The sequence below is a fragment of the Balaenoptera physalus genome (assembly GCF_965194825.1).
Source record: "Balaenoptera physalus genome assembly, chromosome: 12".
NCBI lineage: Eukaryota > Metazoa > Chordata > Mammalia > Artiodactyla > Balaenopteridae > Balaenoptera > Balaenoptera physalus.
In genome coordinates this window covers 56,477,255-56,492,866 of record NC_138897.1, presented here as the reverse complement: position 1 = coordinate 56,492,866, position 15,612 = coordinate 56,477,255, and the positions used below count along the sequence as shown (strand labels likewise).

At 40.8% G+C, this 15,612-nt stretch overlaps 1 protein-coding gene across 3 annotated transcripts in view; it reads left to right on the top strand.

Moving 5' to 3' along the window:
- LAMA3 (laminin subunit alpha 3) overlaps positions 1-15,612 on the top strand; it is a 243,722-nt gene that overhangs the window by 202,197 nt on the left and 25,913 nt on the right. For all 3 annotated transcript variants that reach the window (XM_082418551.1, XM_082418549.1, XM_082418550.1), the window contains 10 exons: positions 27-143; positions 229-408; positions 959-1,101; positions 5,687-5,857; positions 7,290-7,441; positions 7,604-7,766; positions 8,193-8,326; positions 9,190-9,334; positions 11,391-11,510; positions 12,053-12,186. In XM_082418551.1, coding sequence (XP_082274677.1) covers positions 27-143; positions 229-408; positions 959-1,101; positions 5,687-5,857; positions 7,290-7,441; positions 7,604-7,766; positions 8,193-8,326; positions 9,190-9,334; positions 11,391-11,510; positions 12,053-12,186 — 1,459 coding nt within the window. The remainder of the gene's footprint in view (positions 1-26; positions 144-228; positions 409-958; positions 1,102-5,686; positions 5,858-7,289; positions 7,442-7,603; positions 7,767-8,192; positions 8,327-9,189; positions 9,335-11,390; positions 11,511-12,052; positions 12,187-15,612) is intronic.

Genomic DNA, 15,612 nt, shown 5'->3' with positions numbered 1-15,612 from the left:
CCTCTTGCTGCTTTATTTTATTTTAGAAATCAGTCCGGCTCTCAACAACCTGCAGCAAACTCTGAAAATTATGACCATTCAGAGAGGGCTGGTAGACACCAATCTCACGACCATCCGCGATGATCTTCGTGGGATACAGAGAGGTCAGCAGTTCCCTAACCCACTGGACTTGGCTTCTTTTGTCAAACATTTTAGATACTTACCCCTCCCTGTTTGTGTGTGCATTAGATGACATCGATGGTGTAATCAGTAGTGCAAAGAGCATGGTCAGAAATGCCAACGACATCACAAATGATGTCCTAGATGGGCTCAACCCCATTCAGACAGACGTGGAAAGAATTAAGGATACCTATGGGAGCACCGGGAGTGAAGACTTCAACAAGGCTCTCACTGATGCAGATAATTCAGGTAGCAGGCATTCTCTGCCCAGGACATATTATCCATTTTCTCCATCAGTATGTGCTTTGGTCAGTTTTAATTTTTCCCTGGTAAAGTCTGATCTTAGAAATTAAAATATTAAAAACAACTTCACATAATCTATTCAAAGAGTATGGCTATTCTGTTAGTTAAAAGGACCAAGTAGGATTTTTGAAAAAAATCCATGAACATTGCTATTGATTTTCCCTTTTATAGAGTGGAGATATAGGTCCCTGAATCATGAGGAATTGAATTATGATTAATATTAAAGATCAAAAAGCAAAGATTTATTTTTTTATAGTGGTCAAGAAAGATGATTTGATATCTAGATTGCAGAATAAGATCCATGATGTATTTATATAGAAATATGTATAATATGTATTTCTATAATGTAGAAAATGTATTACCTGATTCTCAGTCATCCTGTCCAACGTTTGGGACCCAGACATACCACTTGACAAGTACTATCAATGAGAACATATGTATTTAACCTTTTCTCAGCTCACAATGATAAATTTCTGTTTTGTAATCTCACCAACAGTAAAGAAATTAACCAACAAACTGCCTGATCTTTTGAGCAAGATTGAAAGTATCAACCAACAGCTGTTGCCACTGGGCAACATCTCTGACAACATGGACCGCATACGGGAGCTAATTCAGCAGGCCAGAGATGCTGCGAATAAGGTGGGTGTGTCCCCACATTGCCAGGCGCCAAGGCTCATTCTTTGATAAGTTACTCCATTCATTAAGAAAGGAAAGGTATCTATGTACTCAAGAACTGGTTGTCTTTCTTTTTTTTTTTTTTTAATTTGTTTTTTGGCTGCGTTGCGTCTTTGTTGCTGTGTGCAAGCTTTCTCTAGTTGAGGTGAGCGGGGGCCACTTTTTGTTGCAGTGTGTGAGCTTCTTATTGTGGTGGCTTCTCTTGTTGTGGAGCACGGGCTGTAGGTGCATGGGCTTCAGTAGTGGTGGCATGTGGGCTCAGTAGTTGGGGTGCGTGGGCTTAGCTGCTCTGTGGCATGTGGGCTCTTCCCAGACCAGGGCTCGAACCTGTCTTTTGTTGAAGATATTTGCATCTATATTCATCAGTGATATTGGTCTGTAATTTTCTTTTTTTGTAGCATCTTTGGTTTTGGTATCAGGGTGATGGTGGCCTCGTAGAATGAGTTTGGGAATGTTCCTTCCTCTGCAATTTTTTGGAAGAGTTTAAGAAGGATGGGTGTTAGCTCTTCTCTAAATGTTTTATAGAATTCACCAGTGAAGCCATCTAGTCCTGGGCTTTGGTTTGTTGGAAGATTTTAAATCACAGTTTCAATTTCAGTGCTTGTGATTGGTCTGTTCATATTTTCTGTTTCTTCCTGGTTCAGTCTCGGAAGGTTGTGCTTTTCTAAAAATTTGTCCATTTCTTCCAGGTTGTCCATTTTACTGGCATAGAGTTGCTTGTAGTAGTCTCTTAGGATGCTTTGTATTTCTGCGGTGTCTGTTGTAACTTCTCCTTTTTCATTTCTAATTTTATTGATTTGAGTCCTCCCCCTTTTTCTTGATGAGTCTGGCTAATCTGGTTTGTCAGTTTTGTTTATCTTCTCAAAGAATCAGCTTTTAGTTGTATTGATCTTTGCTTTTGTTTTCTTTGTTTCTATTTCATTTATTTCTGCTCTGATCTTTATGATTTCTTTCCTTCTGCTAACTTTGGGTTTTGTTTGTTCTTCTTTCTCTAGTTCCTTTAGGTGTAAGGTTAGATTGTTTATTTGAGATTTTTCTGTTTCTTGAGGTAGGCTTGTATTACTATAAACTTCCCTCTTAGAACTGCTTTTGCTGCATCCCATAGGCTTTGGATCATTGTGTTTTCGTTGTAATTTGTCTCTAGGTATTTTTTGATTCCCTCTTTGATTTCCTCAGTGATCTCTTGGTTATTTAGTAACATATTGTTTAGCCTCCATGTGTTTGTGTTTTTTACGTTTTTTTCCCTGTAATTGATTTCTAATCTCATAGCGTTGTGGTCAGAAAAGATGCTTGATATGATTTCAATATTCTTAAATTTACTGAGGCTTGATTTGTGACCCAAGATGTGATCTATCCTGGAGAATGTTCCATGCGCACTTGAGAAGAAAGTGTAATCTGCTGTTTTTGGATGGAATGTCCTATAAATATCAATTAAATCTATCTGGTCTGTTGTGTCATTTAAAGCTTGTGTTTCCTTATTAATTTTCTGTTTGGATGATCTTGTCCATTGGTGTAAGTGAGGTGTTAAAGTCCCCCACTATTATTGTGTTGCTGTCAATTTCCTCTTTTATAGCTGTTAGCAGTTGCCTTATGTATTGAGGTGCTCCTCTGTTGGGTGCATATATATTCATAATTGTTATATCTTCTTCTTGGATTGATCCCTTGATCATTATGTAGTGTCCTTCCTTGTCTCTTATAACATTCTTTATTTTAAAGTCTATTTTATCTGATATGAGTATTGTTACTCCAGCTTTCTTTTGATTCCCATTTGCATGGAATATCTTTTTCCATCCCCTCACTTTCAGTCTGTATGTGTCCCTAGGTCTGAAGTGGGTCTCTTGTAGACAGCATATATATGGGTCTTGTCTTTGTATCCATTCAGCGAGCCTGTGTCTTTTAGTTGGAGCATTTAATCCATTCAGGTTTAAGGTAATTATTGATATGTATGTTCCTATGACCATTTTCTTAATTGTTCTGGGTCTGTTTTTGTAGGTCCTTTTCTTCTCTTGTGTTTCCCACTTAGAGAAGTTCCTTTAGCATTTGTTGTAAAGCTGGTTTGGTGGTGCTGAATTCTCTTAGCTTTTATTTTCTGTAAAGCTTTTGATTTCTCTGTCGAATCTGAATGAGATCCTTGCCGGGTAGAGTAATCTTGGTTGTAGTTTCTTCCCTTTCATCACTTTAAATATATTATGCCTCTCCCTTCTGGCTTGTAGAGTTTCTGCTGAGAAATCAGCTGTTAACCTTATGAGAATTCCCTTTTATGTTATTTGTCATTTTTCCCTTGTTGCTTTCAATAATGTTTCTTTGTCTTTAATTTTTGCCACTTTGATTACTATGTGTCTCGGCGTGTTTCTCCTTGGGTTTATCCTGCCTGGGACTCTCTGTGCTTCCTGGACTTGGGTGGCTATTTCCTTTCCCATGTTAGGGAAGTTTTCAACTATAATCTCTTCAAATATTTTCTCAGGTCCTTTCTCTCTCTCTTCTCCTTCTGGGACCCCTATAATGCAAATGTTGTTGCATTTAATGTTGTCCCAGAAGTCTCTTAGGCTGTCTTCATTTCTTTTCATTCTTTTTTCTTTTTTCTGTTCCGCTGCAGTGAATTTCACCATTCTGTCTTCCAGGTCACTTATCCGTTCTTCTGCCTCAGTTATTCTGCTATTGATTCCTTCTAGTGTATTTTTCATCTCAGTGATTGTATTGTTCAATTCTGTTTGTTTGTTCTTTAATTCTTCTCGGTATTTGTTCTTTAATTCTTCCAGGTCTTTGTTAAACATTTCTTGCATCTTCTAGACCTTTGCCTCCATTCTTTTTCTGACATCCTGATCATCTTCACTATCATAATTCTGAATTCTTTTTCTGGAAGGTTGCCTATCTCCACTTCATTTAGTTGTTTTTCTGGGGTTTTATCTTGTTCCTTCATCTGGTACATAGCCCTCTGCCTTTTCATCTTGTCTATCTTTCTGTGAATGTGGTTTTTGCTCCACAGGCTGCAGGATTGTAGTTCTTCTTGCTTCTGCTATCTGCCCTCTGGTGGATGAGGCTATCTAAGAGGCTTGTCCATGAAATGTTTTCTTAATTAAAAAAAATTTTTAATGAGTAGAAGTTTTCCAGGTGACAAAAAGCAGAAGGGCATGGCATAGACTCAGGATGTGTGGGGTATATGGAGGGTAGAGGGCTAGTAGAAGAGAAGGGCATAAAATGAGCATGTGAGTGTAGGGGAGGGGAGCTCCATCAGTCATGGGCACCTTGGAGAGACTACAGCGCATGCATCACTAAGCCCCCCCTGCCTGATGCCTTGCATATACAAGGTCCTCCATAAATACTTAAATGCTTGGGAGATAAAATGTAGAGTTGGTGTAAGTATCATTCCTAGAGTTATTCTTTGGATTGTTAGAGAATATTTATTTTCTGTGTTTTAATGCAGAGCTACTCAAGGGGGTCCAAAGACCAGAGCTAGTCAGAGAACTTTTATTACTGCTCCGTTATATATAAGTACAAAATTGAGAGTAAATGTTTAGAAACTTTCAATAATTTGAATTGCTTCAGCATCCAAGCATGGGATCAGTGGATGTGTATTTTGCATACCTCCTTTATTTCATTTTTCTAGTAATTTAATTTCTCATATATTTTATAAAAGTATTGATCCAGGGCAGAGTAGAGGGAAAAAAATAGTCCTTCACCCTGAGTTTAAGAAACGTATTCTGGAGAACCCTGATGCACATATTTTCAATGACTGAATGCCTGTAATAAATGCAGACATAACATGTAATATGTTAATGGCAACTGGTTCCTTAAAGAGTTCTTTTTTTTAAAAAATATTTTTGATGTATTGTACATCTATTCTATGCCAGGCATCATGCTAAGTGCTTCCATATATGTTGTCTCATTTGCACAAAAACCTTCTAGGCTTGGAATAATAATAATTATTATTATATTTATATAATATTAATCTTATATATTAATAGGGATATAATACATATTAGTAAGGCTAATATAATATTAATATCATAACCCTATTATTAATAATACTTTGCATATAATATAGTTTTATATTATACCATAATATATAATAATATATTAATAATAGGATTATAATATTAATATTATATTAACCCTATTAATATGTATTATAACCCTATAAATATAATACCTTATATTATAATAATATATTATCTAAAGCCCATATTATTCTCTGTATTAATATTTTATATTATTATTATGATAGAAATATTATAACAATAGGGTTAATACAATATTAATATTATAACCATCATAGTGATAATAATAGTAATAATTTATTATGATGATTATTGTTGCTGGCACAGAGGACTAAACGCGCTTCCCAAAGCCCCTCGGCTGAGGCAGGAAGAGCACAAATGCTTTATTCCGCGTGCAGCTGAGTGTGGACTCCAGGCCTAGGAGGCATCCACACTCCTTTGCTCCCTATCATAGCAACTTGGGAGCGGCTACACAGTCACAAGCCACCACCTTGAGCACCCTCACCTTCCTCATCTGGAACAGCTAACACCCTGGATCTTGTCCCTCGCAGGTCGCCATCCCCATGAGGTTCAACGGTAAATCTGGAGTGGAAGTCCGGCTGCCAAATGACCTGGAGGATTTGAAAGGATACACATCTCTTTCTTTGTTTCTCCAAAGACCTGAATCAACAGAAAGTGGGGGGACCGAGAATATGTTTGTGATGTACCTCGGAAATAAAGATGTAAGTATTGCTTTGACATTCCTCTTGTTTTTAAAACAGAATACGGTTTTTGAGATGCATGACACGACTGTGTCACTGCCATTGGCACAGCAGGAGGAAATCCCGCCACCTCTGATGGCTCCACGGGGGAATCTCCCGTCAATTACCGATTGTCCTTGGCTGGGGGATCTAGAGGGCTGGCCCGATGGGCCCAGCATGTGGGCACACGTGTGTACACGTGAGCACGTCCACACCTGGGGTTGAAGATCAGCACCCCTCCCCTCACAACCAGGGCAGCAGTACCAAGGCTTCGTGGAGATCAGAGTAGTTCTTCCTCATAGCACTGGACTCTGTCCTCTTCTCAGGGCGCCCAGCCGCAGACCCTTCCAAGTGTCTGGGGTGGGGACCATCTGTGAATGAGGCCTGGAGTGAAATGCAGCCTCTCCTGCCTCATTAGTAAGAAATACAGTTGCCCCATCTCTATAATTCTAAATTCTTTAAACCACCACTGTTACAGGCATTTCAAATAGTTTATTTTAGCTTTTAATGCCTCCTCTTAAAATACATCTATTCCACCTAAGTGTCAGAGTAAAAGGTAATCACTGACTAGATTATTATACATGATTGGAAAAGAAATTCCTGAAACATGGTTCTCAAAACTTCTGGGCAACTAGGAAATGGTTGGCTGTCACTGTGGACTTCGTATTTAAGGATTCCTAAAATCAGCACTATTACTGGTCACCCGTTCATGCTTCAAGGTATTGGGACTTTATTTGTAACTTTCTTATGACATGACTTTTTGCTTTGTATTATGGCAAAATGCACATGACTCTGCTCCTTCAACAAATGTATACCATATACCTACTAGGTACCACACCCTATATTTATGACAAACAAAAATTTGTTTCCTGAATGTACTTAATGTACACTTAAAACAGGTTAAAATGGTAAATTTCATGTTATATATTTTACCACAGTTTTCAAAAATTTGTTTTTACCTTAAGGTGCTCACATTCTAACAGGGAAGTAAGGTACATACATAGCTGACCGTGATAACATAGGGTGAACAGGCGTGCTAGAGTGTTGAGGGGACCTTGTATGGGGCAGGAATAACATAAATGGCTTACCTTCCTTACCAGAACATAATCGAATGGAGGCCTGAACCCGCATACGGTTCATCTTTATGTCAGGTGCCTGGCAAATATTTGCATACTGAGAGAATGGAGGAGTGGATAAATGAGTGCCCTCATGATAACGTGAGCAACAACAGCCCAGACATTGTTCATTAACTGTGCTGTCTGTATTATCTTATACCAGCATGCGCCTCATTCATTCTGTCTGTCCAGGGTGAACTGAATGAAAGCTGTGAGTTATTAGAAATGCGCTCTCTTGGGATGGGAAGTTGAGAGAATTCAGTATGTGAAGTGCTCTGAGGTGGCCTTTTTGTCTCCAGGCCTCCAGGGACTACATAGGCATGGCAGTCATAGATGGCCAGCTCACGAGCGTCTACAACCTGGGAGAACGCGAGGCTGAACTCCAAGTGGACCAGACCTTGACCAAGAGCGAAACTCAGGAGGCAGTTATGGACCGGGTGAAATTCCAGAGGTGCGAGTCTGATTGATTACGGCTCTTTGTTTATCTGACCTACACTCGCCAAACTTTCATTGTATGCATTGCTGAACCCCATTTTTAGTATTTTGGCTTTGATTTCTTTCATCTTCTCATACATTTTTATATAACTTTATTATCTAATTTATCTTTAAACAGAATTTATCAGTTTGCAAGGCTTAATTACACCCGAAAAGCCACATCCAGTAAGCCGGAAGCACCTCAGTTCCTTGACATGGATAGTGGGGATAGCAACACGCTCCTCGATTTGGATCCTGAAAATGTTGTATTTTATGTTGGAGGTTACCCATCTGATTTTAGAGTAAGTGTGAATGTTTTTTCACGGAATGAAAATATTTAAAATTTAGTTTGGCATAATGATGTTTTAATCAATTATATACAAAATGGATTTAACTATGTATTCTTACAGGATATCCAGTGACAATGGCTAACACTTAATGAGTTCTTTTATGTGCAGTGATCTAGGCTTAAGTATATTAACTTAAACAAGCATCCCTATCATTCCTATTTCACAGATGAGGAAACTGAAACAGAGAGGTTGAATAACTTGCCCAAGATCAGGCAGCTAGAAAATAGCAAAGCCAGAGTATCTGGCTCTAGGGTCCACATACTTACCCCCTATGCTATGTTGGTGGTTAAAAGTGATGGAGTTATACTGTTTCCTGGTCAACCTGTTCATTGTCCTTTGTTCAATTAGTGGAAGATCTTTTGGTTTTCTTTTTTTTAGCTTCCTAGTAGACTGAGATTCCCTCCATACAAAGGTTGTATTGAATTAGATGACCTCAATGAAAATGTTCTGAGCTTGTACAACTTCAAAAAGACTTTCAATCTCAACACAACAAAAGTGGAGCCTTGTAGAAGGTAAATAAAACCTATAAGCTGGTGTCTCTTTGTGATTTTGGTAGCTTGCAGTTATAGTACATAAAATATGTGTAATTGATATTTAAGGAATATAAATTAAATAAGAAAAAGTCTTTTCCTTATTTGTATAAAATATTAGATTACAGAATTTTCTCGATTTTGAAAAAATAAATCTTGCTTCAATTTTTGGTGCCTCCTACCACAAAATATTCAGCATTAGTTGGTACCTGATTTAGGCACAGACTATTTATTTACTGTAAATTTCAAAAAACAAAAAAAAAATCGTGGTCCATAAAGTACACCATGACTTTGGCATATGAACCTATTTGAAAGTTGCTGCCTTGAGCTCCTGACCTACCCTATAGTTTAAAAGATTTGGAAGATTCTAATACGAGACAGACTGAGTATTTACTACTCAGAATAAAATTATATTTCAAGTTAATAATTTCTTATAGTGCAAGATCTTCAGCTGCTGGGCCACATCTTCCTAAGTAGACATTTTCAAAAGGGACTCCTGAATAGTATCTCTGTTGAGCTAGGGTTTGATCATCATAGAGTGTAAGAGCACATCCAGGAGAAATAGTGGGCTGTGGTGACCTAAATGGGAAGGAAATCCAAAAAAGAGGGAATATATGTATATGTATAGCTGATTCACTTTGCTGTACAGTAGAAACTAACACAACATTGTAAAGCAACTATACTCCAACAAAAATTTTTTTAAAAAGATATTTCCTCTTCTTTAACAAAATCATGACAACTCGATTGCATGGGCTTTGCTCCCCTTTTCCTCTCGTATTAATAAGAACACTTTCCTGGCAGTCCTTTGCTGCTGTGTTCTAACTTACGATGATTGGTGTTGACAGGAGAAAGGAAGAATCAGACAAAAATTATTTTGAAGGTACAGGCTATGCTCGAGTTCCAACTCAACCAAATGCTCCCTTCCCAACCTTTGGACAGACAATCCAGACCACCGTGGATAGAGGTTTGCTGTTCTTTGCGGAAAACCAGGTAATCTATAACAAGCATCCAAATACTACCAAATATGTCCATTCATTTGAGCAATTTGGGGGTAACTGGGTTATTACAAACAACCAATGGATCTGAAAAACAATGTGCAAATGTTAGCTGCATTCTTTCCCTTGGCCCAATTCTACTTTCTTTGCCTGTGCGAGTGTGTGTTTTAGTAAGGCAAGTAATCCGGAATTTGAGAAGATGCCACCAAAATGTGGGAGAAATTGCCCCTTTCCCATTCTTTTGTGTTGTCAGTTTTATTCTTTGAGAACTACTATTTGCCTAGTAATCTACTTATTTTCTGCCTAAAAAACGTTAAGACCTCCTGGGGTCTCTGAAAGCTAGACTGTTTGACCTCCTGCTGTTTGATTCTTGGGCGGACTGTTTCCAGGCTGTATGGGGTTTTGTCTCTGTCTGACCCTTGACTTGCCAGGTCTAGGAAGCTTCTCTGTTTTCAAGCAGCTGAGGTTCCTAGAGACCATTCTTAAGTCTCCTAGTTTAGATAAGGCCAAAAGTGACACTCTATGAGTGATCGTCAGCGCCATCTGCTGGTAGATGGTGCTGGACTTAACCTCTCCTGAGAGTAGAGTGCTTCTGTAGCTGCTGCGTAGGTAGTATTTGTGGAGAAATGTGGATCAGCCCGTGGGATCTCCAGTCTGAGAATGTAGGATTGATATGGAGTTTGGGATTTTACCAGACCCTTCTGTCTGCAGGGCAGGGACACAGACCTGGTCCAACTCTCCTCTCTGGGGTTGGTCTGGACCCCTCAGGAGATTCCAAGGCTGAACCAGTTCTGATGGTTTGGGGAGGTCCTGACCTGCCTGAAGAATGCAGAGAGCTGAGCAGTCACACAGCATCTTCAGAGCAAGGCAGTTGTTTTCCAGAACAAGGTCTTTGTATTACATTTTGAAGTTCTGGGAGACTAAGAACCAGAAATACTACTTATAGTAGAAGAAAACTTATGAAATGCCATTAGTAACCAGATAAGAGAAAATTGTCTCCAGTGCTGCTGTTAAGTAGGATGAGTTGATGCTATTCTATTATCTATGAGTGTGATGAACCCTCACTGGCTTCTAAGAGCAAGGTTTAGGATCCAGATAAGGACTGATTTTCCTTTTAGGTAAGGACTCTGGCAGTAGACTTCAAAGAGAGTCTCATTAGGAAACTGTATAAGAGCCAACTTTCAAGTCCTATACCAGACATTCCTCAGCTTACCCTTCCGCTAAGGAAATGGTTGGCTCAAGTATGTGCCTTACACCATGATGGGGATGCAATTATGACCCCTAGTAGGCTTGTGGCTGTCTCAGCAAGGTGATCAGTGATGAGAGAGAGAGAGAAAGAAGAAGAGAGCAGGGTGAAGGGCAGAGAGACAGGCTTGGGAGTCATGTAGATCATAAGTTCTGTTAGAGATATTCCGAATTTTAGACATCTGTGAGGCATGCAAGCAATAGCAGTTAGGCAATCAGATGTACAGACCTGGCCCTGAAAAGACAGGTCTAGGCTGGAGAAAAATATCTGGGCTCATGGGCACACCTGAATTGGAACCACAGAAGTAGCTGTGATTGTCAAGGCAAAGAGAGTAGTGGGAGGAAAGAGGCCCTATTTGGGGTCCCCAAGCAACACTTAAGTGAAAGCTAGAGGAGACATAGGAATATGTCAGAAAACACATGGTGGAAAATGTTTGGGGTTTGAGGAAGACCCTGCCTCTCTCCAACAGGTAGCAGTCATATTTTCAGATGATATTAATGATCTGTAGCTTTTCAGTTTCCATTTTTGCATGCTGGTTATAGATTGTTATAAAACAAAATCATGACAATAGCTAGCATTTATTGTTTCCTTCCTGTGTGCCAACCACTGTATATGATGCTTAACATGATTTGCAAGATTTAACCGTCATACCCGTCCTCGGAGTTGGATATTACAGCACTGTTGTTCCTTCGGACTAAGGAGGCAGCTGAAGCTGAGAGCAGTCTGGAATTTGAGAGCATCCCCGGTTCCAGCGTTCTAGCTCTTCCCGAGTCTTGTGGTAATCTACATTGTTTCCATGCTCTAGGATCGCTTCATATCTCTAAATATAGAAGATGGCAGTCTCGTGGTGCGATACAAACTGAATTCAGAGCAACCAAAAGAAAAAGGAATTAGAGGCATCATAAACGACGGGAGAGATCATTTGGTATATCCTTCGAGTCTGTTTATTTGAATTGTTAAATGTTCTTAGTCCTTTAAGTCAGTGCTCAGAACCCTTTTCTATTACCAGATGAACTTATAGTTATTAACTGAGAGACACATCCTTTTAAAATCTGAACATTTTGGGCATGAAATATGTAACATCTGTGTGGCACAGATAAAACATGATTAATTTCAAATGCAAACATTTTGGGAATTCCCTGGTGGTCCAATGGTTAGGACTCTGCGCTTTCACTGCCGAGGGCACAGTTTTGATCCCTGGTCGAAGAACTAAGATCCCGCAAGCCGCACGGCACAGCCAAAAATAACAAAATAACAAAATTAAAAAAAAAAAAAAAAGCACACATTTCTATTTAAGTGTTTTAATAGTATAATTTTATGCAAATGAGCTACTGCTCAGAGCCCATGTATATGTACCATGTATATAAATGAACCTGAAGGAAGGCAAACACATAATAGCTCTGAACCACTGTGAATAGGATTCTTTTATCTCTCATTGCTTGCTGATTCATCTCTCCTTTATTTCAGATTCTGATCAAAATTGGAAAAACCCAGAAACTTATGCGGATAAACGTGGATTCTCAAAGCATTAAAATTGAAGGTGATATATTTGATTTCAGCACATATTATCTGGGAGGAATTCCAATTTCAATCAGGGAAAGGTAAGATGATTTTTTTTCTTTTAAAGAAGCAGATCACCTCTCTTAAGAGTTATGACTGCTACTGATTAGTCTTTCTTTTTCTTAACATAGATTTTATTTATTTATTTTTGGCTGCGTTGGGTCTTCGTTGCTGCGTGTGGGCTTTCTCTAGTTGCGGCGAGCGGGGGCTACTCTTTCTTGCAGTGCGCAGGCTTCTCATTGCGGTGGCTTCTCTTGCTGCGGAGCATGGGCTCTAGGTGCACGGGCTTCAGTAGCTGCAGTGCGTGGGCTCAGTAGTTGTGGCTCGCGGGCTCAGTAGTTGTGGCGCATGGGCTTAGTTACGCTGTGGCATGCAGGATCTTCCCTGGCTTGAACCCAAGTCCCCTGCACTGGCAGGTGGATTCTTAACCACAGCGCCACCAGGGAAGTGGTGGGGTCTACCTTTTTTTAATTCTAGCAAAAAACAAACACAAAGAATTAACTTTTCAGTATTAACAGTGTTAGCCAACAGAGTAAAACAGGCTGTGAATACTGGATAGCGGGACTGGCCATTTGAAAGAGGCGGTGGGGGGGCAGGGGGGGAATTGTGTGCCACCCCCCCATTGTCATTCCTGGGAGGAGAGAATCCATGAGGAGTAGGCTTGGTGTTGACAACACTGCCAGTAAGAACAGGGACTGTGGCCTGGGGCCCTTGAAGACACAGAGGAGAGCGCAGGTAGCCCCCTGGCCTGACAGGTGGCCCTGGACACTGAAAGCTGGGGCCACTCCTTCAGGAAGTACCTCCTAGGATGGAAGGCACATCTGTATCACCCACCCCCTTACGTTTATTGAGCATGGACTAGGGGCCTAACTGTTTCTCGGATGAATGAATACATGAATGAATTAAATTACTTTGAATGGAAGTAAAGCTTAATCTGAATGAGAAAAACGAACACCACTTTGAGGATACATTTAAAAATAACTTTTACATTTTATTAATCTGTTCGCATCCTATAAAAAAGGCTTTTAGATAGCTGACAATGATGTGTGTGGTACAGCCTCATGACTAAGCTAAGAGCACTACCAAACATTTGGTGATGATTACTTTCATACGAGATCTGAGGTGAGTTAACTCTTGCTGTTATTAGTCAGTTGGAAGGAGCACTAGGTGTGATGTATGAGGTCTTGTGCAAAGGCGCTCTTTCTTCTCAATTCCTAATATGTTTGAGCAGCTGTCCAGCCTCAGGACGGAGGCGCTAATCTTTGTGTTACAGTCATTAGGGGTTGCCCCCCAAGACAGAAATGCGTGTGAGAGAGTTCAGCACTTTGATAGAGTTTGGGAGTGAATATCTTTACTCCCTAGATTCCTTGAAGTGGAAGGGACCGTGCAGATCATGGTATGTAACCTCTGAACTTTAATGAAGAAATTGAGAGCCAAAGAGGTGATATTAATATTTAATATCATCAGTATTAAATAGCAATTCAACCATGAATAGCTAGTTATGAATGGCCAATAATCTTGGTTTTATTCAATTAAGTGTAATAAATAGAGCAACCTCAGGTAGCACCATGGCACACATCTGAGGCTATCATTTATTTGTTCATTACACAAGCACTCACTGGGTGCCTAGTGACATCAGGCAGTGTGGTCGGTGTTGGGATGACAACGACGAACAGGGCAGAGCCTCAAGTATAGTGGAAGGGAGACAGTAGAATGAGGCCAGTGCCATCAGAGGGGAAGCTCAGGGTGATAGAAGGCCCGGGGAGGGAACCCACCCAGTTGGGGTATCAGGAAAGTGGTCTCTGGCTAGACCTGAAAGACACTGACATATGAAAGTCAACGTATGTGAGGAGATAAGAACCGGAGAAAGTGTGAACTCTCAAGAGAACACCATGATGCAGGCCAGGGATGCCACACATGGCTGGTGTGGGAAGCAGGGGCCAGACCGCAGAGGATCTTGAAAGTCACAGTAAGAAACCACTGGGGACTTCAGCAGAGAAAGGACATGATGAGATTTGGGTTTTCAGTAGCTTGTTCTGGTGCAGGGAAGGAGATTGGATTAAGAGGGAAAAAGGCAGAGGCAGGTAGAAAGGTTGGAAGATGAGTGTAACAGAGGTGAGAGAGGCGGGTGGCCCGACCACAGAAATGACAGCGCAGATGGGGAAAAGGAAGTGGATTCCCAATACACTTAGGGCAGTGGATGGGCAGTGCTAAATGGTTGCTTGGGTTCGGGGAGCACTCAAGAGGGACACCTGGGCTCTGATCTAGCGCTTGGACAGATGGCCAGCACCAGCAGAGAAACAGGGCAGTGAGTTCAGTCTCAGACAGGCTGAGTCCCAGGAGCCCAGGAGACAGCAGGTGGAGATGCCCAGAAGGGGTTGGACAGAAGGCCTGGACCTTTGCAGAGAAGACCAGGCTGGAGAAAGGATGAACGAAGCTTGGGAACAGGTGGCCATTGAGGTTAGGCGGGCAGGTGGGCTCCCAGAGCCGTGAGGGATTCTCAGTGGCGATACGAGAGCCACTGGTTGGTGGTTTGCCTCTGTGTGGTGTCAGCAGAAGGTCCACAGACAGCAATGTGGGTGACAACCAAGCAAGGTTTACTAGAGGAAAGTAGTGGGTGAGGATCTAAAGAAATGGTTCTAGTTCTGGCTCAGCCACCAAAGAGCGGGGTGACCTTGGGTTAAGTCAACACTCAACCTTTCTTTGACTTTTTATCTCTGTCCATTAAAGAAATACACATGGATATCGTTATACATATATGTACAGATAGACATGTAGAATTTTCCTAGTCATTTGTTTTAAGGTCTTCCAAACAGGGACTGTTTCCTTTTTCTGGGCAAGTTTATACTTCGATTTTTGATTCAAACCACGATGACATGGAACGTACAGGAGATAGAGGCCAATTGAAAGATTTCACTGAGCTTTTACTCTCTCGTAAGTAACATGCTAAACAACATTCAGCAGTTTCTGGCCCTGCTTCATACCTCTGGTGCCGTCCTTGATGGTTCAGAGTCCTGAGAACCCCCTGTGACGTGGGTCACAGAGGATTTCTCCTGAGAACCCAGCAATTCTTTCAAAGGAGGGAGATGCCCCAGCCGCTGGCATTAGTGGAAGACAGGCAGTGCTTGAACCTAATGTGGAGAGAAGCAAGCCTCGTGTAATCTCTAAATACAGTAGCTTTGACAAGAGAGCTTGTGGGTGTGGTGTTTTCTCCCCTCTCCCTGTAGTGTACCTTCTGGGAATGGGGACCCAGATCTTGGAATGCCTTGTTTAGGATTACAGTCAGAAGTCACAATCTGTTAATCCCATCTGCTTCCCATGAGAAGAGCAAATCCTCCCTAATAATGCCAGAGGGCCTCAGACCAACAAGAAATACTTCCTGCGGACCTACATCATTGCATCACAGAGTATAATAATATAACATTAACATGAAAATAATTCAAAAAGTAAACATCAGGCAGGGATCT